The sequence below is a fragment of the Salvelinus namaycush genome, chromosome 22 (assembly GCF_016432855.1).
Source record: "Salvelinus namaycush isolate Seneca chromosome 22, SaNama_1.0, whole genome shotgun sequence".
Taxonomy (NCBI): Eukaryota; Metazoa; Chordata; class Actinopteri; order Salmoniformes; family Salmonidae; genus Salvelinus; species Salvelinus namaycush.
This window is the reverse complement of record NC_052328.1, coordinates 18312576-18336246: the sequence shown is the minus strand read 5'-3', so window position 1 is coordinate 18336246 and position 23671 is coordinate 18312576. Positions and strand designations below refer to the sequence as shown.

General features: G+C 41.4%; 1 protein-coding gene across 1 annotated transcript; it reads left to right on the top strand.

Moving 5' to 3' along the window:
- The first annotated feature begins 5822 nt into the window (after positions 1-5822).
- On the top strand, positions 5823-9332 carry soul2 (heme-binding protein soul2). Its single transcript, XM_038960882.1, has 4 exons — positions 5823-6080; positions 6178-6304; positions 7821-7998; positions 8106-9332. The coding sequence occupies exons 1-4, from the start codon at positions 5946-5948 to the stop codon at positions 8278-8280; spliced, it is 615 nt and encodes a 204-aa protein (XP_038816810.1). The 5' UTR covers positions 5823-5945; the 3' UTR covers positions 8281-9332.
- The last annotated feature ends 14339 nt before the right edge of the window (positions 9333-23671 follow it).

Here is a 23671-nt window from a genome sequence, read left to right as displayed (position 1 = left end):
GGTATTTGGAGAATATAGTGGCACGGGTGTTGTTAGGCCTGAGACGAAGTTAATATATATCCTAATATGCTAATATATCCTCCAAACACTGGCTTCGACGGCATTATCACTTTTATACAAAGATTACCAACATATTCAAATAATAATTGACATATTTTCATTAAAAACGTTATTTTGATGAATTTAATCATACCATTTCATCCTTCCACGAGATATAGTCCCGACACAAATCTAGGGTTAGTACCCAAGCCGGCTCGGTTGCTAGAGAAGCGACCCAGTCATTAAGTCATTGTGTTCTAAATCTATGGACACGACCCAGTCGTTTGTTCTAAATGTTACGTTGCCATGATGGCTGGCAATGTTCTTATCCCTTGCTTGCTAGCTAGACAACTTTGGCTAACACAGTCACGTCAAACAGTGTACCCAGAATAACAGCAAAGTAGCTGCATTTGCGTTTGTTTAAGCTGTTTCCTAGTGATTTTGGGGGGGATACATCCACAATAATGAGCTAATGATGTGCGATTTCACCTGGCATAGAACATTTACTATCTCACTGTTCAGAAGAGATAGCCAACTACACAGCTAATACAATCGCTTCAAACTGAAACTGTAATGACAGTCAACTAGCTGCATTTATTGTTCTTCTATTAACATTTCTTCTTATACATCCATAAACATTATGCAGATTCATGATTTCGACTGGCTGAGAAAAGCTGCCAGCCTGTCTGTCACGTCCTGACTCCCAACATGTTCATTACCATAGTACAGCTGGAGATCGAATTTCAATATTCAAACAATGTTGCAAATGTCGGAGAGACAGACTGCAAGGTTATTACAAATCTGCGTGGTTCAAAACCAAATGCTAGTCTAAAAGAAAGTGGAGATAATGCCTATATGCTTTTAACAATGAAATGGGAGATAATGTCTAGATGCTTTTTAGAGTGCGGATCTAATATATAAATTGCCTGGCTGAGCTGATGAGACAGTGGATTTCGCAGTCAGATGGAACAGAGTAAATAAGCATTTTAACATCACAGATTTAGCTGGTGGTAACTTGTGGAATAGACACCGGCTGGAATACGGTTTTAACCAATCAGCATCCAGAATTAGACCCACCCGTTGTATAATATCTCATAATTGTTACTTACAGTGCATATCTCATAATAATGACTGGTTATCTCATAATAATGACTTACTATCTCATAATAATGACTCCCTATCTCATAACTCGTAGTCCAATTATTTTTTTGTCGTGGCAGGAACGGGCTTCCATACAACTTCCATATAAACTTTTTAACATTTTTTTAATGGTCAAGCGTGAAAAGGCAATGAAGGCATCGGATAGAAGTAGCTTAAATTAGTCTTTGATCTTAAAGTCTAGTGAAAAGCAGCATGGGACTGGATCCAGGAAGTAGGCCTAAGGTGGAAAATGTGAGCAAATAGGTTAAAAAAACGAATGGTTTGCATTTATGTAGCCCTAATTATATTTACGGTGCCTTGAAATTAAAAGTTTGGGAACCCCTGTGCCATTAGTCTCTAGACCAGGGATGGGCAACTGGCCTTACTGTTGAAAGTTAGAATAGTAGAATACTCCAAGGCACAATTTTGAAATTTGGATGTGGATCAGCAGTTTTTCTTTTGCTTTGTCGGTCACTGATAGTCACTCAATTAGCCCATGTCAGCAAAAAAAATTGTTAGTCTAGCCAGATATCTAAACGTATAGTAATCATAGTCGAATTACTAAAATTAACTCTGAAAACGTATATAAGTTTTCTCTCCTCTGTCAAGAACGGGGCCACTAAAACGTTTTGTTTGCAAGGTGTGGGGACCCCCCAAAAAATGTTTTTGCTTAGGGCCCCCAAAAGGCTAAGGATCACATTGCATGTTGTGTGGGTATGGATGTGGATACGCAGACCCACCAGCCACTGCGGCCCCTCATGATGAGATTATATTTTTTGTGACCCCCACCGGCATCAGTTGCCCATCCCTGCTCTAGACCAATGGATTTCAATCTGTGGGGGTACTGCAGGTGGTCGGCAATTTGTTTCATTATTTATCAAATCTTTCTTCTAAAAATATTATCTGTTGGGAGTATTAATGGTATTATAAGCAATTTAATGTTACTTTTCACAATGCAAATTGTTTATAATAATAATAATATTATTAGTCATTTATCTGTTACATTCACTGATAAAATTGAAAAAATGTAACTGCCAAGATATTTTATGTAAAAAAAATTCTGCGACTTTGGGAATGGTGGTCCTCGAGAGCTGTTGACAGTGAATTGGTGAACCTCCGAACGGAAAAGGTTACAAACCGTAGCTCTGACAGACAGGTTGCCTCCCACAATGTAGGCCAACTAATGTTCCAGCTTTTTCTGCCCTTTGTCTCAGATTTGCCATGACTACTCTGCCATAGTAGAAGATATTTAGTTGCTCTAATGACCACTAAAATGAGCTCTGATACCGTGACTGGGCAGATTTCGACCACTCATCACTATTTGAGCCCAATAAATCACTAATGAACGCTACAACATAGTGTTGTGGACGGAGAGGTGGTCTTCATGGCAGGAACAAAGCAGGAAGTAAGGTGTGTTGAGGAGTGGATGATTTTATTTACACTGTCCAAAAGTGCAGGTCCCAAATGTAAGCAAAGAAAAGGAACAGGTAGATTTACTGTATACAAAAGCCTACAATCCAGTAGGTTTACTACAGGTCTACTGCCAACACCTACCTAGTCATCAGTGTGACAGACTTAACCTACAATTAAAATGACCTAACAACAATAGAAAGAATAAAAAAGGAGACCATAGAATGAATAGCTATTGTTAAGCTGTAGGTCAAGAGTAGCCTGGTTGCCGTCTCTGCGCAGCTATTAAATCAAATAAAATTGTATTTGTCACATGCGCCGAACACAACAGGTGTAGACCTTTCAGTGAAATTCTTACTTACAAGCTCAAACCAACAATGCAGTTAAAAAAATTACAAATGAAAAAACGACCTAAAAAAATTTATTTAAAAAAAGTAACAATAGCGAGGCTATATAGAGAAGGTACAGTGACTATGAATAGATAATAACAGAGAGTAGCAGCAGTCTAAAAGGGAGGGCAATGCAAATAGTCTGGGTAGCCATTTGATTAGATGTTGAGGAGTCTTATGGCTTGGGGTAGAAGCTGTTTCGAAGCCTCTTGGACCTAGACTTGGTACTCCGGTACCACTTGCCATGCGGTAGCAGAGAGAAAAGTCTATGACTAGGGTGGCTGGAGTCTTAGGGCCTTCCTCTGACACCGCCTGGTATAGAGGTCCTGGATGGCAGCAAGCTTGGCCCCAGTGATGTACTGGGCCGTACGCACAACCCTCTGTAGTGCATTGCGGTCGGAGGCCGAACAGTTGCCATAGCAGGCAGTGATGCAACCAGTCAGGATGCTCTCGATGGTGCAGCTGTAGAACCTTTTGAGGATCTGAGGACACATGCCAGATCTTTTCAGTCTCCTGAGGGGGAATAGGTTTTGTCGTGCGCTTTCACAACTGTCTTGGTGTGCTTGGACCATGTTAGTTTGTTGGTGATGTGGACACCAAGAAACTTCAAGCTCTCAACCTGCTCCACTACAGCCCCGTCGATGAGAATGGGGGCATGCTCGGTCCCCCTTTTCCAGTAGTCCACAATCATCTCCTTTGTCTTTATCACGTTGAGGGAGTTTGTTGTCGGCCAGGTCTCTGACCTCCTCCCTATAGGCTATCTTATCATTGTTGGTGATCAGGCCTACCACTGTTGTGTCATTGGCAAACTTAATGATGGTGTTGGAGTCGTACCTGGCCGTGCAGTCATGAATGAACAGGTAGTACAGGAGGGGACTGAGCATGTATCCCTGAGGGGCCCCCGTTTTGAGGATCAGCGTGGTAGATGTGTTGTTACCTACCCTTACCACCTGGTGGCAGCCTGTCAGGAAGTCCAGGATCCAGTTCCAGAGGGAGGTGTTTAGTCCCAGGGTCCTTAGCTTAGTTATGAGCTTTGAGGGCACTATGGTGTTGAACGCTGAGCTGTAGTCAGTGAATTAGTATTCTCATATAGGTGTTCCTTTTGTTCAGGTGGGAAAGGGCAATGTGGAGTGCAATAGAGATTGCATCATCTACGGATCTGTTAGGGCGGTATGCAAATTAGAGTGGGTCTAGGGTTTCTGGGATAAGGGTGTTGATGTGAGCCATGACCAGCCTTTCAAAGCACTTCATGGCTAAAGACATCAGTGCTATGGGTCTATAGTCATTTAGGCAGGTTACCTTAGTGTTCTTGGACACAGGGACTATGGTGGTCTGCTTGAAACATGTTGGTATTACAGACTCAGACAGGGAGAGGTTGAAAATGTCAGTGAAGACACTTGCCAGTTGGTCAGCGCGTGCTCGGATTATTTGTCCTGGTAATCCGTCTGGCCCTGCGACCTTGTGAATGTTGACCTGTTTAAAGGTCTTACTCACATCGGCTGCGGAGAGCGTGATCACACAGTCGTCTGGAACAGCTGATGCTCTCATGCATGTTTCAGTGTTACTTGCCTCGAAGCGAGCATAAAAGTACATTTAGCTCGTCTGGTTGGCTCGTGTCACTGGGCAGCTCTCGGCTTAGCTTCCCTTTGTAGTCTGTAATAGTTTGCAAGCCCTGTCACATCCGACGAGTGTCGGAGCCGGTGTTGTACGATTTGATCTTAATTCTTTAATGATGCTTTGCCTATTTGATGGTTCGTCGGATGGCATAGCGGGATTTCTTATATGCTTCCGGGTTAGAGTCCCGCTCTTTGAAAGCGGCAGCTCTACCCTTTAGCTCAGTGAGGATATTGCCTGTAATCCATGGCTTCTGGTTGGGGTATGTACGTACAGTCATTGTGGCGGGGACGTCATCGATGCACTTATTAACGAAGCCAGTGACTGATGTGGTGTACTCCTCAATGCCATCGGAAGAATCCCGGAACATATTTCAGTCTGTGCTATTGCATTCCACTCCTTTGCAAGTACTAAGTCAGGAGGTGAGCAATACATTTATTAGAAATGGAGCATTGCAGTGGAATACACTTTCACATGCACAGTGATTTGGATTATGTCTTAATGGGTAGTTGTTTTATCAAAATATAATAATAGTTTCAATAAAATAATTATATAATCTCTACCTCCATTTTATTGCAATATAGAGGGATTGCTACAGTAAACCTTTCTTCAACACCATCACTATTCTTTTAGTGTACATACTAGATTTTGACATGTATAACTTCATAACTTGTCTCACTGCCTGTCTGTTTAGACAAAGTCCCCCCATCAAAGTCACAACTTTGCATTACATTGTGCAGCTGAAACTGGCTAGACTAGCTTAAGAAAATAGGCAAAGGAGTCTGTCAGAATTAGATTTTGGATCTGGCATCCTGCAGTGACCCTGGACCAGTTGGACCAGTTCTATAAGGTTAGCCCACAGTAAGCAGAAAGGCTTGGGTCTGGCAGATACTCTACATCTATTTTGATCAGGCAATGGAATTTACATGAAAAGTAGCATTGACATTTACTTTACATTAGTTATTGTCGTATTTAATGTGTTTTTCTATATAGTAGTAGCCTTGGTTATCGTGGCTATACGTGTGCAATTTCATAGCTAGTATGCCTCTAGTGCACCTGAACTCCTCTCTTTTATCTTCTTCAGGTATTCAACTCCATTCCCAGCGGAGGGGTTGGGGCGTTGTCTTGTTATGGACGGAGACCATAACCATGCTACTCCCCGCCACAGCGCACGCCTCCCCGGCGTATTGCAAGGTTTTGTTTATTTGCCTCTCTTTCCCCGCCCCCCGATGAAGAAATTAGTCAGGCAACACCTGTTTTCTCAGAAAGGTATTGTAGGTGTGTCCTGAAAATGCAAAGATGGTAGAGAGTTGTTAAAATTGAAAGTGTTATCCGAGTTTAGGCAGCGACAATATGAAGTATCTCGAGGTAACAACGCTTCTCTCGGTTCTGGCCGTGGTGTTTTTACGCGGGGCGCACGGTTGGGATGCGCCGCCGTTTTGTCATAGCTATGATTGTCCTGAGTTCACGGTCGTTAATAAATATGAGGTAAGTGAATATAGAGATCTATGACAAATATGATAACTGATGTAAGAAGCTTGAGATGTAGTTGTTAAATAGCCTAGCGTTGTTTTTATTTGAACAGGACTTTGAGGAACGTGCGTACCAAGTGAGCCGCTGGATAACCGTCGACAGTCTGGGTGTCTCTGACCACGACGTGAAGGCTGGATTCACGAAACTGTGGGACTACACCCAGTGGGACAATCAAGCAGGTGGATGTCTCAATATTGTTTAAACTGCAATAATGACCATATTGATTAATTGCAAGTTCTAGTATGCAGTATTGTGTTTTACTGAAATGTGCTTAAAGGAAATGTAATTTACATCAAAGTCTTTTGGCATAAAGGTGACTATTCAATACTAATGTAGCCAACAAATGTTCAATACCAATTAAATGTTAATTCCCCTATTTAGTGGACATTCGTTATGTAATTGTTTTATCGTGGCATATCAAGGTTATTCGCTTATAAATCAACTTATTTTAGGCCAAATAGCTTAGATTGACTCTTGGATATGGAGACTCGGCGGTGGCTACATAAACCGAGTGTTCCGGTTTTCAGGGGAATTGGAAAGAGAACGTGTGACACAAATTCCGCTTTTGGACATTAACAAGGCAACACTCCATCTTAATTCCTCCTCCACATTTACTGGATTGGTTGAACAGTGCAGAAGAGAACCTCCCCCGACAGTTTTTTTTCTTCTCAGCAAGACCAGAATGTAGGGGAAGTAGTTTCAGGCGTTTATTTTACGCCTGCTAAATTAGGTTAAATGTATCGAGTTATATGTCCACAGCCGTTGGAGGCTCGGGCAGAACGGTACATCTCAGGCACACAAGCAGCATAGCGCTGCAATGCTTATAGTCTACTGCAGCGATATGAAAGTGTCCCATTTGTTCTATGACAAACACACGTCGATTTGATCGGAATTTAAAATAAATCAAATTGAACACAATGTGAAGAAATCACTTTGTTCACCACAGAGGGACACACTTTATATTATATTAAAACTGGGATTGTGACAAATCAGTTGATTCGCTAGTCAACTCTGGTACGTTCACTGGGAGAGAGACAACAATGAATGAGAGCAGTCCACCAGGGAATTAGTAGGATTTTCCCGGATCACTTGTAATCTAAAAATGATTACAGTATAAGGCAGCTCAAATCTTATATCATGTCAATTGTAAAGTTGAGTATATGTAGATTAAGCCCTATTCCCCTATTTTTCATGAATAGATTGTTCATAGCATATGAAGTTTGAAAATAAAATCTACGATGTACAATTTTTCATTTTATTTACTATAGCAGTACATACTAGTGGACAAATTGCATACAAATCATAGATAAATAATAAATACCCCAAAAAGGAGGACATCTGAGCTTTCTAACTGTACGTGTCATTACTAAGTACTGTTTATGGCCCTCTTATGAAGATATGTTTAATATGACCATCCACTTAACATTAACATTCAACATTAAAGAGAAAAATACCTATTATTACACGGTAGCCTAGTAACATAGACAAGTGCAGTGTAATTACAGTAGCCTACACAACTGGAAACCTACCTGTTGGAATGCACAATTTCAATATTTCAAATATTAACTTAAAATCTTTAAATTAAACTTTTCTAAAGGATGAATAATTTGAATGAATATCATCTTTCAATGAGCCCTTTTTTATCTGGTTTTTGGTTGTAAAATGTATGTTGTGTTTTTTATCATTCCTTCTCAGGTGAACATGTCAATACCCATACCTGGCCTGCACTTATTTCTACGACTGAGGTAGAGGATGGTGGAGAGAAGCATGCATCGCTCTCTTTCTATGTGGCTCCAGAAGATACAGTCCTCCCCACTCCCAATGATGCCTCAATCAGGAATGAGACTATGCCTGCCTGCACCATATATGTCAGGTGAAGAACCACCGTTGCCATCCTGTTTCACTAACTAGGGGCCAAATCCTGCTGTAGAAGTGTAAGTCCATGTCTCTGTTTTTTAACTCTCTTTCTCTCTCTCTCAGGACTTTCAGTGGTTTTCTGTCAGAGTACAACTTCCAGGAAAATTTGAAGAAGCTACGTGATGCCCTGACACAGGCTGGGAAAGCCTTTGACTCCCACCGGTTCATTGCGGCAGGGTATGAAGGCCCGTGGACTCTGATTGGCCGACACAATGAGGTCTGGATCCACGCCGCCTGAGGAAGGCAGATTAAACTAATAAACACAGAGATTTAAAATGGTAGGTACACTTGCCCATGCATATAGTGTGCGCCATTTGGAATGTTCAATTAGTACACTATGAAAGTTGATATGTCAACTACAAAATGTCATTGGTGTATTGCCTTAAACTAAATGATTTGCTACCTCAGAATACTGTAGCTACTTTTATCTCATCCAACCATGGCAATTTCTAAATTGGTTGAGGGACTTCTAGTATACATGTGAAGCCATTACTGTGTCCGATAGAAAAACATACTAGAGTTTCTTCACTTTGGGGGAGTGGCTTTCTATAGTCTTTACTAGCTAAATATATTTTTGGGCACCCGTTCTTTTAAAATTATAATCTTTCACCCATCTACCTGTCGCAAGTCAAACAGATCGAGTTTTAGTAAAATATTGATTCAGTATTGTAATCTACAAACACAAGTTGCAGTTTTTTTAAACATTGATCCCTAGCATTTTATCAGCAATCTTTATTTACACTATAAATGATTTGTTCTATAAATGATTTTGTCTTTCTACTGCCACTTATATACCTAGTCTCTTGTAAAATATATTTTGCAATCTCAATGGCCTGCTCCTGGGTAAATAAAGTTCAGATGAGAACGATAACAACATGCTGTATAAGAAAGTGAAGTTAGTCCACAGTCTCAGGTTAATTCTCTGCCAGAGTGATTAGAAAGCAACTGGTTTTAGGAATGTTGTGCAGCAAGTAACCTCAAAAGTACCTAGCCACATTCTCAGAATATCATTCTCAATTTCCGCAAGAGATCATCACAGTAAAGACACATGAGAAGCTGACATATTCTATAATCTCAGAGTAGTGATTCTTACAGATAGATGTACTTTTGTACCCGCAAATTACTTTACTTATATATTAATGTAAATCAATAAAAATATAAATATACCCAGCTTTGCTTTTAGAATCTTTTGTTGACAAGGAACAAGGAAGTGGTTGGATGCATGTCAGACATGACAATGTTGTGCTGTTTTTCATTTTTCACCAAAATGATTCACATTTACCCTGAAGTACCCCACCATACCAGATTGACCACTTCTGTTTTGACCATCTAACCCCCACCCTCAAAATAGCCTAGGTGAAGTATGTGAATTTTCTTATTTTATGTGTTGTGTTATTTTTGTTTTATATATAGACATTCCTTTTAGACTGTGCCAAACACGTTTACTGACCCTTTTCAATGGTATTGACTGTCTTGTACTAAGAGCTGAATACTAAATTGAGATTCACACTGCCATGTACAAACCTAATCTTCCTTTCACATCATCTGCATATTAAATGAGCCTGTATGGACAGGAACCCTAGCTGTTATGAAATTGCTCGTCACTGCCTGTAAACAAGCCTGGTTTGAATCTCGCCCTCATCAACCCACTTGACCTACCGCTGAAACTGAGTTAATTAATTACCTATTGTATCTGTAGTGGGGGTGATAACAAATTACTAATGTGCTCATTGTTTCTGATAATACAGAAATGTTGTCTTTAATAGCATGGTCATCTAGTGATTGCCCTCTACAGGTGAGCAGGAGCAGTATTTTTAAGCACAATACTGTGGGTAAACTGTTGGTATGGTATGGCATTGATTTGAATCAGTAGGCTACATGGCTGTGTGTTGTCAGGAGGGGTAATCTGGGTTAGCCCACAAGGGACAAAGCTATGTGGGTTTGGTATGTGACTGATTCAGGAACAGCCTAATTGGGCCCCAGTGTTTCCCAAAGGACCAAGAACTGTGATGACGTTGCGTGTTTACTTCCTGGTTTGGCTTATTTGTGCTGGAGCAGAGAAATAGGAGCCAGCCATGACCTGATCACTGCAGTGTTACATACAAACAAAACAGAGAGAGACAGGAGAGGAAAGGAAAGGAGAGTTATACCTACCATCTCACAGATTATTTATAAAAAACAACTCTTTAAGTAGACATTAGTAGGGAGTCTGTAAGAAGCGTTATGGTACTATGCAGCCATCATTTAATTTGCCTGCTGTGGTGTACAATTATGTCCTGTAGATGGTGGTGTTGCTTTTCTGGGTTGTAGCTTTGTCCAAGGTAACAATTACTGACAGCAGTGGAAAAACTTGGGTTTCTGCATCATCTCATTAGAGATACAAGGTTCTTTGTAAAAATGTAGGAGTTGTTGGAAATATTAATGAAATTGAGATGATTTATTGATTATAGCTGCTATATTTTTTTTGTCAGCCTCCAAAACCCGCACTGTTGATAACAATTCAATTCCAAGGGTGTGTGTGTGTGTGCGTGCATGTGTGCGTTTGTGAGAGAGTGTGTTGGTGTGTGTGCATGGCAGGACTGGAAGTGTGCAGTGTGTGACTACAATGTGTTCACACTATACATCGGCATCGCTTGGTGAAACATCGGAAGCCATTCACTTTCAATGGAAGGAAAGCAAGAGAAGTGGAGTGGGTGGGGGACCGTTGAGCGATGCGCGCATGGGCGAGGGAGCTGAACAAGGTAGGACTAAAGTTGGGTAAATCTGAACTTCATGCAAATCCTCTGCGATATTGCGACTCGAGTGACCAGTCGAAGCTCACCATAGCTTCCAGCCCCTACTGGATTAGCTGAAAATGGCTGTTGATACCTAGCACTACCTAGCTTGCTTGCTAGTTAGCATCTACATGAGGGAGAAACTAGCGTGGCTAGGCGAGTGCCACTTGTGTAGTCAAAACCGGGCTTTCAATCCATATTGCTGAAGTTCAGCGTTACAGCGTGATTGAAATTTTAAAGTCAATTTCACTTCCTGATTTGGCCTAGTTTTTCATCAATGCTCATTAAGAAATGTTAGTGGCCATGACAGAAGGCAAACAAGAGTTGTCTTGGGGGTGTGGTTTGATATGGGTGATTCTTGGGTGTGACTTTGTCATTCAATCACAACAAACAAGTGCAGTAGTGAAAACAGCGAAGTAAGATAAACTAGCTTTGCTAAGGAGAGAGCGACGTTTTGAAGTTGAGGACTTCTCCCCTCCTGACTGACTCGCCATCTCAAGAAGGTCAGATAATTCAGTTATACTGTATGTGTAGCCTGAAGCCTGCGCTGACCTTGTGTTTAGCTAAGCTGACAGCAGCTACCAAGCATAGGTTGGTGATAGCTGAACCTGGCTATACAATCTAGATGATATTTCTCTGCCAAATCAGTTATGTCAAGATAGCAAGAGCCAGTGTCTGGAATGTGTATTATAAGACACTCATTCTATACTGAACAAAAATATAAACGCCACATGCAACAATTTCAAAGATTTTACTCAGTTACAGTACATATAAGGAAATCAGTCAATTTAAATAAATTCATTACGTTCTAATCTATGGATATCACATGAATGGGAATACAGATATGCATCTGTTGGTCACAGATACCTTAAACAAGAAAGGTAGGGGCGTGGATCAGAAAACCAGTCAGTATCTGATGTGACCACCATTTGCCTCATGCAGCGTGACACACCTCCTGATCAGGCTGTTGATTGTGGCCTGTGGAATGTTGTCCCACTCCTCTTCAATGGCTGTGCGAAGTTGCTGGGTATGGAACACAGTCGTACACATTGATCCAGAGCATCGCAAACATGCTCAATGGGTGTCAGGTCTGGTGAGTATGCAAGCCATGGAAGAACTGGGACTTTTTCAGCTTCAAGGAATTGTGTACAGATCCTCGCGACATGGGGCCGTGCATTATCATGCTGAAACATGAGGTCATGGTAGCAGATGAATGGCATGACAATGGGCCTCAGGATCTCGTCACGTGTGTTCAAATTGCCATTGATAAAATGCAGTTGTGTTCGTTGTCCGTAGCTTATGCCTGCCCATACCATAACCCCACCGCCACCATGGGACACTCTCCACTACTGTGGAGACGATACCAACTACTGGGAGTTGAATGCACACAGTCTTCAGTCAGCTCAGCTGTCCTACAACACAATATTCTATAACTGGCTCGTCTCGTCTCTCCTTATGTCCGCTGGTAAATCTTTCCCGGAAGACAAATCCCAGAACTAATATCCCTACATGTGGACATTGCACAAACATCGCCCAGCTTGACTGTACATACATCAACAACAAAGAATTATGAATGTGTTTGTGTTACAAAGACAAAACATTTTCTACTGTAATTATCTTATTAATGTGCTTATAAAGACAGTATGCCAACACTTAACCTAACATATCAGTTGTGTGCGGAGTACAACTTCAGCTATCTAACCAGAACTAGAATGGCATTTCTATTTCTATGGTCCATTTGCCCAAATCTAAGGATTGGGCTGTCTAACACACTGACACGATTGGGTTCAGGTCCGGGCTCTGGCTGGGCCACTCAAGGACATTCAGAAACTTGTCCCAAAGACACTCCTGCGTTGTCTTGGCTGTGTGCTTAAGGTCATTGTCCTGCTGGAAGGTGAACCTTCACCCAAGACTGAGGTCCTGAGCGCTCTGGAGCAGGTTTTCACCAAGGATCTCTCTGTACTTTGCTCCATTCATCTTTGCCTCAATCCTGACTAGTTTCCCAGTCCCTGTCGCTGAAAAACATCCCCACAGGATGATGCTGCCACCACCATCCTTCTGACATGACGCTTGTCCTTCAAGCCAAAGAGTTCAATCTTGGTTTCATCAGACCTGAGAATATTGATTCTCATGGTCTGAGAGTCTTTAGGTGCCTTTTGGCAAACTCCAAGCGGGCTGTCATGTGCCTTTTACTAAGGAGTGGCTCCGTCTGGCCACTCTACCATGAAGGCCTGATTGGTGGAGTCCTGCAGAGATGGTTGTCCTTCTGGAAGGTTCTCCCATCTCCACAGAGGAACTCTGGAGCTCTGTCAGAGTGACCATTGGGTTCTTGGTCACCTCCCTGACCAAGGCCCTTCTCCCCCGATTGCTCAGTTTAGACGGGCGGCCAGCTCTAGAAAGAGTCTTGGTGGTTCCAAACTTCTTCCATTTAAGAATGATGGAGGCTGCTGTGTTCTTGGGGACCTTCAATGCTGCAGAAATTTTTTGGTACCCACCCAGATATGTGCTTCAACACAATCCTGTCTCCAAGCTCTACGGACAATTCCTTCGATCTCATGGCTTGTTTTTGCTCTGACATGCATTGTCAAGTGTGGGACAGGTGTGTGCCTTTCCAAATCATGTCCAATCAAGCTAATTTACCACAGGTGGACTCCAATCAATATCTCAAGGATGATCATTGGAAACAGGATGCACCTGAGCTCAATTTCGAATCTCATAGCAAATGGTCTGAATACTTATGTAAAGGTATTTCTGTTTTATATTTTTATTAACTTTTCAAAAACATTCTAAAAAACTGTTTTCGCTGTCATTATTGTGTATTGTGTGTAGATTGATGTGGAAAACAATTAATGTAATACAAAGGCTGTAACGTAACAAAATGTGGAAAATGTCAAAGGATATGAATACTTTCCGAATGTATTGCAGTTGTAGCAAAATGCTTGTGTTCCTAGCTCCAACAATGCAGTAGTATCTAACAATTCACAACAATACACACAAATCTAAAAGTAAAAGAATGGAATATATAAATATTAGGACGAACTATGTCGGAGAGGCATTGACCAAAATACAGTAGAATACAGTATATACATACACTACCAGTCAAACGTTCTTCAAATACCCAACCTTTGCCTTGATGAAAGGTTGCACACAATCTTGTCATTCTCTCATGGAGCTTCATGAGGTAGTCAACTGGAATGCATTTCAAATCTTAAAAGTTCATTTGTGGAATTTCTTTCCATCTTAATGCGTTTGAGCCAATCAGTTGTGTTGTGACAAGGTAGGGCTGGTAAACAGAAGATAGTCCTATTTGGTAAAAAACCTGGTCCATATTATGTCAAGAACAGCTCAAATAAGCAAAGAGAAACAACAGTCCGTCATTACTTTAAGACATGAAGGTCAGTCAATACGAAAAATGTCAAGAACTTTGAAAGTTTCTTTAAGTGCAGTCGCGAAAACCATCAAGTGCTATGATGAAACTGGCTCTCATGAGGACCGCCACTGGAATGGAAGACCCAGAGTTACCTCTGCTGCAGAGGATAAATTCATTAGAGTTACCAGACTCGGTAATTGCAGCCCCAAAAAATGCTTCACAAAGGCCAAGTAACAGACACATCTCAACATCAACTGTTTAGAGGAGACTGTGTGAATCAGGCCTTCATGGTCGATTTGCTGCAAAGAAACCACTACTAAAGGACACCAATAAGTAGAAGAGACTTGCTTGGGCCAAGAAACATGAGCAATTGACCTTAGACCGGTGGAAATGTATCCTTTGGTCTGGAGTCTAAATTTGAGATTTTTGGTTCCAACTGCCGTGTCTTTGTGAGATGCAGAGTAGGTGAACGGATGATCTGCGCATGTCTGGTTCCCACCATGAAGCATGGAGGAGGAGGTTTGATGGTGTGGGGGTGCTTTGCTGGTGACAGTGTCTGTGATTTATTTAGAATTTAAGGCACACTTAACCAGCATGGCCACCACAGCATTCTGCAGTGATACGCCATCCCATTTGGTTTGGGCTTAGTGGGACTATCATTTGTTTTTCAACAGGACAATGACCCGACACACCTCCAGGCTGTGTAAGGGCTATTTTACCAAGGAGAGTAATGGAGTGCTGCATCAGATGACCTGGCCTCCACAATCCCCTGACCTCAACCAAATTGAGATGGTTTGGGATGAGTCGGACTGCAGAGTGAAGGAAAAGCAGCCAGCAAGTGTTCAGCATATGTGGAAACTCCTTCAAGACTGTTGGAAGAACATTCCAGGTGAAGCTGGTTGAAAGAATGCCAAGAGTGTGCAAAGCTGTCATCAAGGCAAAGGGTGGCTACTTGAACAATCTCAAATATAAAATATATTTTGATTTGTTTAACACGTTTTTGGTTACTACATGATTCCATATGTGTTATTTCATTGTTTTGATATCTTCACTATTATTCTACAATGTAGAAAATAGTAAAAATAAAGAAAAACCCTTGAATTGGTAGGTGTTCTAAAACTTTTAATAGGTAGTATATGAAATGAGTAAAGCAGTATGTAAACGTTATTAAAGTGACTCGTGTTCCATTATTAAAGTGACCAGTGATTCCATGTCTATGTATATTGGGCAGCAGCCTCTAATGGGCAGGGTTGAGTAATCAGGTGGTAGCCGGCTAGTGATGGCTATTTAACCGTCTGATGGCCTTGAGATAGAAGCTGTTTTTCAGTCTCTCTATCCCAGCTGTGATGCACCTGTACTGATCTCACCTTCTGGATAGTAGTGGGGTGAACAGGCCTTGGCACGGGGGGTTGATGTTCTTGATTGTCTTTTTGGCCTTCCTGTGATACCGGGTGCTGCAGGTGTCCTGGTGTCAGGCAGTGTGCCCCCGGTGATGCGTTGGGCAGATCGCACCATACTCTGGAGAGCCCTGCGGTTGCGGGCGGTGCAGTTGCCGTACCAGCCTGTGATACAGACTGGCAAGATGCTATCAATTGTGCATCTGTAAAAATTTGATGGTCTTAGGGGCCAAGCCAAATTTCTTCAGCCTCCTGAGGGGGTAGTGTTTTTTCAGCCTCTGTGCAGGGGTACTGTTGTAGTCAGACATGAGTCAGCTAGTACCACCATAGCTGCATTAAATATGTATTTGTGCCCTAGACATGGGTTGCACCTCGGAGGCTAATGTGACTGTCAAACCAGAGCCAGAGGCATGGTAAATCCATATAGGGCTTTTCAGTCTCAAATAGCCATGATCCTTTGAACGCGCTGGGGGTGATGAAATAATTGAGCCCTATTCAATGAAGCGCAGTGGGCGGAATGGTGATTTACAGGTGGAGCTTGGCAAAAGGGGGCATGAATTGTTGACATAATTGTAATCCAAACCCATCCTTCATTTACTCGTGACGCACTCAGGTTCCAATCTCTGTTTTAGACGAGACTCCGTTGACACTAGAATAAAGGTTTCTGACTCATATCGATGCCACATAGCGATTCTTTTTTTTGGGGTAGATGTTATTTAAAGACAATGTAACCACATTACACGGAACCCAAACTGGCTGCGCACGTGCGCCATCGTGCATACATTTATTTTGTTCCCCTACACCAAACACGATCAAGACACACAGGTTAAAATATCAAAACAAACTCTGAACCAATTACATTAATTTGGGGACAGGTCGAAAAGCATTAAACATTTATGGCAATTTAGCTAGTTAGCTTGCACTTGCTAGCTCCGACAATTAATCCACACATAAAACGGTCAACCGAATCGTTTCTAGTCATCTCTCCTCCTTCCAGGCTTTTTCATCTTTAAATTATATGCTGATTAGCATCTAAACTTTCATAGTATTACCACGACAACCGGCAACACAGTTCATCTTTCAATCACCCACGTGGGTATAACCAATGAGGAGATGGCACGTGGGTAGCTGCTTCTATAAACCAGTGAGGAGATGGGAGAGGCAGGACTTGCAGCGTGATCTGCGTCGGAAATAGAAAGGACTTCTATTTTAGCCCTTGGCAACGCAGATGCTCGTTGACGCGCGCGAGCAGTGTTGGTGCAATAATTGAATAACATAGATTTCTAAATGTTTTTTGCAACACTCGCGAGCGGTGTGGTCAGCCTGTTAGCAGTAGACTGCATTCACGGTCGACACCGTCTCTGCCTATATGCTGACTACACGCTGCGCGTAGGACTAGGGGGCCTGTCATGCTAAATAATGTACTCCAGCCAAATAGTGTCCTCCACTACATCACAATTGGATTCGATAAACTATTAGCTTTCGTTGCCATATCAATTGTGGGATGACCTAATGATTTGAAATTTGGAGATTACAGCCTAAATTACATTCTTTTAATTATCGCTATGCAAACAAGGCTGATTTCCACTACAATTTCGCTGTTTATATAGTTTTGTTTAGCTAATAAAATGAAAACATTAATTCAAACTACTTTAGGGTACCTTGTTAACATTACAACATGAAATCCATGTCTTAAAGTGGGTGGGGTTATATCCTTCCTGTTTGGCCCTGTCCGTGGGTATCATTGGATGGGGCCACAGTGTCTCCTGACCCCTCCTGTCTCAGCCTCCAGTATTTATGCTGCAGTAGTTTATGTGTCGGGGGGCTAGGGTCAGTTGGTTATACCTGGAGTACTTCTCCTGTCTTATCCAGTGTCCTGTGTGAATTTAAGTATGCTCTCTCTAATTCTCTCGTTCTCTCTTTCTTTCTCTCTCTCTGAGAACCTGAGCCCTAGGACCATACGTCACGGCAAACTGGGCATGATGACTCCTTGCTGTCCCCAGTCCACCTGGCCTTGCTGCTGTTCCAGTTTCAACTGCCCTGCCTGCGGTTATGGAACCCCTACCTGTCCCAGACCTGCTGCTTTCAACTCTTAATGATCGGCTATGAAAAGCCAACTGACTTTTATTCCTGATTATTATTTGACCATGCTTGTCATTTATGAACATTTTGAAAATCTTGGCTCTCTCTAATTCTCTCCTTCTCTCTTTCTTTCTCTCTCTCGGAGGACCTGAGCCCTAGGACCATACGTCAGGACTACCGGGCATGATGACTCCTTGCTGTCCCCAGTCCACCTGGCCTTGCTGCTATTCCAGTTTCAACTGTTCTGCCTGCGGTTACGGAACCCCTACCTGTCCCAGACCTGCTGTTTTCAACTCTTAATGATCGGCTATGAAAAGCCAACTGACATTTATTCCTGATTATTATTTGACCATGCTTGTCATTTATGAACATTTTGAAAATCTTGGCTCTCTCTAATTCTCTCCTTCTCTCTTTCTTTCTCTCTCTCGGAGGACCTGAGCCCTAGGACCATACGTCAGGACTACCGGGCATGATGACTCCTTGCTGTCCCCAGTCCACATGGCCTTGCTGCTATTCCAGTTTCAACTGTTCTGCCTGCGGTTACGGAACCCCTACCTGTCCCAGACCTGCTGTTTTCAACTCTTAATGATCGGCTATGAAAAGCCAACTGACATTTATTCCTGATTATTATTTGACCATGCTTGTCATTTATGAACATTTTGAAAATCTTGGCTCTCTCTAATTCTCTCCTTCTCTCTTTCTTTCTCTCTCTCGGAGGACCTGAGCCCTAGGACCATACGTCAGGACTACCGGGCATGATGACTCCTTGCTGTCCCCAGTCCACCTGGCCTTGCTGCTATTCCAGTTTAAACTGTTCTGCCTGCGGTTATGGAACCGCCACCTGTCCCAGACCTGCTGTTTTCATGATTATTATCTGACCATGCTTGTCACTTATGAACATTTTGAACATCTTGGCATAGTTCTGTTATAATCTCCACCCGGCACAGCCAGAAGAGGACTGGCCAACCCTCATAGCCTGGTTCCTCTCTAGGTTTCTTCCTAGGTTTTGGCCTTTCTAGGGAGTTTTTCCTAGCCACCGTGCTTCTACACCTGCATTGCTTGCTGTTTGGGGTTTTAGGCTGGGTTTCTGTACAGCACTTCGAGATATTAGCTGATGTACGAAGGGCTATATAAAATAAACTTGATTTGATTTGATTTGATTTAAACATTGTTACGTTTCGGAAATGGCAAAGAAAATGTGTAATCTGCTTGACACATTAGTTACTTACCTTACAGATATCGAAGTCAGCTAATTTCCACTCCATTCATATGCAAATCCGTTTGATGCATACACTGGCTTGGCTGGCTGTCCTTTTTTAAAATTGTAACCTGCCCTTCTCTACACTGAAATAATATCATTTCAGTAGTCCTCTATTATGATTCATTTTTTTCTATCGCGCATACAGTAGCTCACTGGTACACCCTTGTGGTTGAATATATATATATGTATCTATTGTAGGTCCTAGGACACAACAATGAATAATGTGAAACAAATAACTACCATCAAAGGATACCTTTCAACTTACAATAATGATCACCTTGTGAAACAGGTGTGAATACCAACCTGGCAATATTTCAGATTTTAATACATAAACTTTGATTGTTTTGACACAGTTGTGTCATTCATTTATTTTCACAGATTTTTTTTTTTAAACTCATGGCAATCAGACTGAAATAATTAATTATTGTGTGTGGAATAAAGAAGTGGGTGCTGTGTGGTTGGGAGGCTCTGCCTGTCACTTGTTTTCAATATTCAGTCTCGGAAGGGGGACTTGAAGAGGGAGACTGCGAAGTCCAGGGACTCTTTGTTTTGAGTGTTTGCAGTGCTAGCAAACTTTATTAGCAGATAATGACAACATGACAATAACAGTAGCTTTAGATAATGTAATGAGATGGAGGATGGGATGAGTGGGCAGATTGTTGGCTTCCACCGAGGTAACCCTTATGGCAGTCTTGAGGGTCTGGTTAGTCCGTTCATCCAAACCTGGAGAAGGGGTAGGAAAGGGATATCTATTGACAATGTAAGATATTGAAATCTGTCTGATTATGTGCCATGGAAAAACAATAAAAATGAATTGAAAAAAAAACAAAAACAAACCGTTGGTCATTAGTTTTTACTTACACTTGTATGTTGACTTCTCCATTGATGTTGTTTTTAAGTTTTGGCTGACTTTTCTTAGCAGATGTACAATCATCGCAAATGTAACCTTTCTAGGACACACGTTCCGCTAGCGGAACCCCCCCCAACATTCCGCTGAAAAGGCAGCGCGGGAAATTCAAAAATATTTTTTAGAAATATTTAACTTTCACACATTAACAAGTCCAATACAGCAAATGAATGATAAACATCTTGTTAATCTACCCATCGTGTCCGATTTTTAAAATGTTTTACAGCAAAAACACAACATATATTTACGTTAGATCACCACCAAATCCAAAAAACACAGCCATTTTTCCCAGCCAAAGATAGTCACAAAAGCAGAAATAGAGATAAAATTAATCACTAACCTTTGATAATCTTCATCAGATGACACTCATAGGACATCATGTTACACAATACATTTATGTTTTGTTCGATAATGTGCATATTTATATCCACAAATCTCGGTTTACATTGGCGCCATGATCAGAAATGCCTCCAAAATATCCGGAGTAATTACAGAGAGCCACGTCAAATAACAGAAATACTCATCATAAACTTTGATGAAAGATACATGTTTTACATATAATTAAAGATACACTTGTTCTTAATGCAACCGCTGTGTCAGATTTTTTTTTAACTTTAGGAAAAAGCATACCATGCAATAATCTGAGACGGCGCTCAGAAATACACAACATTTCTCCGCCATGTTGGAGTCAACAGAAATAAGAAATTACATCATAAATATTCCCTTACCTTTGATGATCTTTCATCAGAATGCAGTGCCAGGAATCCTAGTTCCACAATAAATTGTTGTTTTGTTCGATAATGTCCATTACTAGTGTCCAATTAGCTACTTTTGCTAGCACGTTTAGTTCACATGTCCAAACGCTGGCGCCGGTCCAGGCGAACTCGGACGAAAACTTCAAAAAGTTATATTCCAGGTCGAATAAACTGGTCAAATTATGTAGAGAATCAATCTTCAGGATGTTGTTATCATATATATCCAATAACGTTCCAACCGGAGCATACGTTTTTGTCTACAGAGTAATGGAACGCATGGCCATATCATGAGTAATGCGCATAACCAGGAACTAGCATTCTGCCAGACCACTGACTCAAATAGCTGCCATCCAGCCCCACATCACACTAGAGGCTTCATTCCACATTCTATTGACTGTTGACATCTGGTGGAAGGCGTAGGAAGTGCGAACAGATCCATATCTTACTGGGATGTGAATAGATGATGAGTTTAACATTTCCACTTCCTGTTTGGAAGTTTGCCTGCCATATGAGTTCTGTTATACTCACAGACATAATTCAAACAGTTTTAGAAACTTCAGAGTGTTTTCTATCCAATAGTAATAATAATATGCATATATTAGCATCTGGGACAGAGTAGGAGGCAGTTCACTATGGGCACCAATTCATCCAAAAGTGAAAATGCTGCCCCCTATCCCTAAAAAGTTAATTATGGGGGGTTTCAAGCTTTGGAGTGAACATAATTGTACACTCGCAAACTCGACTAAAAACGAGGGCTGAGGGGCTTACGTTGCAAACTTCCCTTGCTTGGCTATTCATTTGGACCGTCCTCCAAGATGGTGACGGGGATTCCTCCATGAGCATAAGGCGAGGGTAAATGGACGAGGGTGTGTCTTTAATGAGTGTGAACCACAGCACTGACATTCATCAAAATCATAATAATTTCAGATATAATAGAATGTGATTGTTTCAACAAAAGGTTCTTTCACTTGCCAAGCTGTCCACATCCTTGACAATCCCTCGCCAGAAGAAGCGTAGGTTGATTTTGGAGATCATGCGCTTCACTCCGAAATGTCCAGCATGTATCTCTGTCAGCATGGCCTCCTTCTCCTCCTTAGTGAAAATCACCCTCCTGTGTGGCTGGCCATCCTTCCCCCGTAGGTACATGTGATTTCTTAACAAGTTGGAAGACAAAAATTGTCGAAATACTAAAATCTAAGTAAATTTGCACTGATGTCTTTCTCTTACAATCTCTCTGTATGGGTCTCTCTCTAACAATGTGAGGGCAGTTTTTTGTTTAACCTTTTTTTAACTAGGCAGCAAGTCAATTAATAACAAATTCTTATTTACAATGACGACCTACAAACAGTGGGTCAACTGCCTTGTTCAGGGGCAGAACAACCGAGTTTACCTTGTCAGCTCGGAGGATTCGACCTAACAACCTTTGCAGTTACTGGCCCAACGCTCTAACCATTAGGCTACCCAGTTGGAGTTTCCATAATTGTTTACACCTATCTATTTGATTGATCAGGGTTAACGTATAGCTAGATGCCTCAATGTGACAGACATATAACTAAATGTATAGCTAGCAACATGTAGATGACCAACTAACGTTAGCTAGATGAAAAATTGTTGTTAACCTCTCTAGGGTATGTGGGACGGTAGCCTCTCACCTCGTCAACAGCCAGTGAAACTGCAGGGCGCCAAATTCAAAACAACAGAAATCCCATAATTAAAATTCCTCAAACGTACAAGTATTTTACACCATTTTAAAGATACAATAGTTGTAAATCCAGCCACAGTGTCCGATTTCAAAAAGGCTTTACGACGAAAGCACACCAAACGATTATGTTAGGTCAGAGCCAAGTCACAGAAAAAACAAAACAAAGAGAGGAGTCACAAAAAGCAGAAATAGAGATAAAAATGAATCACTAACCTTTGATGATCTTCATCAGATGACACTCATAGGACTTCATGTTACACAATACATGTATGTTTTGTTCAGTAAAGTTCATATTTATATCCAAAAATCTGAGTTTACATTGGCGCATTATGTTCAGTAGTTCCAAAACATCCGGTGATTTTGCAGAGAACCACATCAATTTACAGAAATACTCATAATAAACATTGCTAAAAGATACAACTGTTATGCATGGAATTTTAGATCCACTTCTCCTTAATGCAACCGCTGTGTCAGATTTCAAAAAAACGTTATACTTTATTTACACTATAAATGATTTGTTCTATAAATGATTTTGTCTTTCTACTGCCACTTATATACCTAGTCTCTTGTAAAATATATTTTGCAATCTCAATGGCCTGCTCCTGGGTAAATAAAGTTCAGATGAGAACGATAACAACATGCTGTATAAGAAAGTGAAGTTAGTCCACAGTCTCAGGTTAATTCTCTGCCAGAGTGATTAGAAAGTGTAGGAGTAAATGAGACACATAGACGTATAGGACAGCTGAACATTAAAAACAGACCACAGGAAGACAGGGAGACACATAGGCGCCTAAGACAATTGGACACACTAAGGATAGGGGAAACACAGAGTCTGCTGATCCCAATAAAGGCAAACAAAACAAAGAGTACATTGACACATTAATGAAAGGAAGAGACACATGATCTGCTGACACACTAATGATAGAGGGACCCATAGTCAGCTGCTTCTAAAAAGACGTAGGCCTATAGAATAGATAGACATATGATTCCAATAAAGGCAAAACAAAGAGTACATTGACACATTAATGAAAGGAAGAGTCACATGGTCTGCTGACACACTAATGATAGAGGGACCCATAGTCAGCTGCTTCTAAGAAAACGTAGGCCTATAGGATAGATAGGCATATATTATTTTTGGGATAAGAAAGGGTCCTGCCACCATTATAATCTAACTGAAAGCAGATATGGGCGTTATTGGGTGTGAACAAGCAGGAAGCCTGAACTAAAAGATAATGGTGACGAATGACTTAAGGGAAAACTTCATTTGCATGTGGGATGGACATAAACGCTATGTGTGTATAAATATAAGAGCCAGGGCTCTGGGAAAGTGTGTGTTCCGCAGACCATTCCAGGCTTGCTATAATCTGTATTAAAAGCCTAT

What these genes read in the sequence shown, in the direction of transcription:
- soul2 (XM_038960882.1), top strand. Translation starts at nt 5,946, where the DNA reads ATGAAGTATCTCGAGGTAACAACGCTTCTCTCGGTTCTGGCCGTGGTG. An exon ending in CGGTCGTTAATAAATATGAG is followed by an intron (nt 6,081 to 6,177) that starts GTAAGTGAATAT and finishes TTATTTGAACAG; the next exon opens with GACTTTGAGGAACGTGCGTA. An exon ending in GCCTGCACCATATATGTCAG is followed by an intron (nt 7,999 to 8,105) that starts GTGAAGAACCAC and finishes TCTCTCTCTCAG; the next exon opens with GACTTTCAGTGGTTTTCTGT.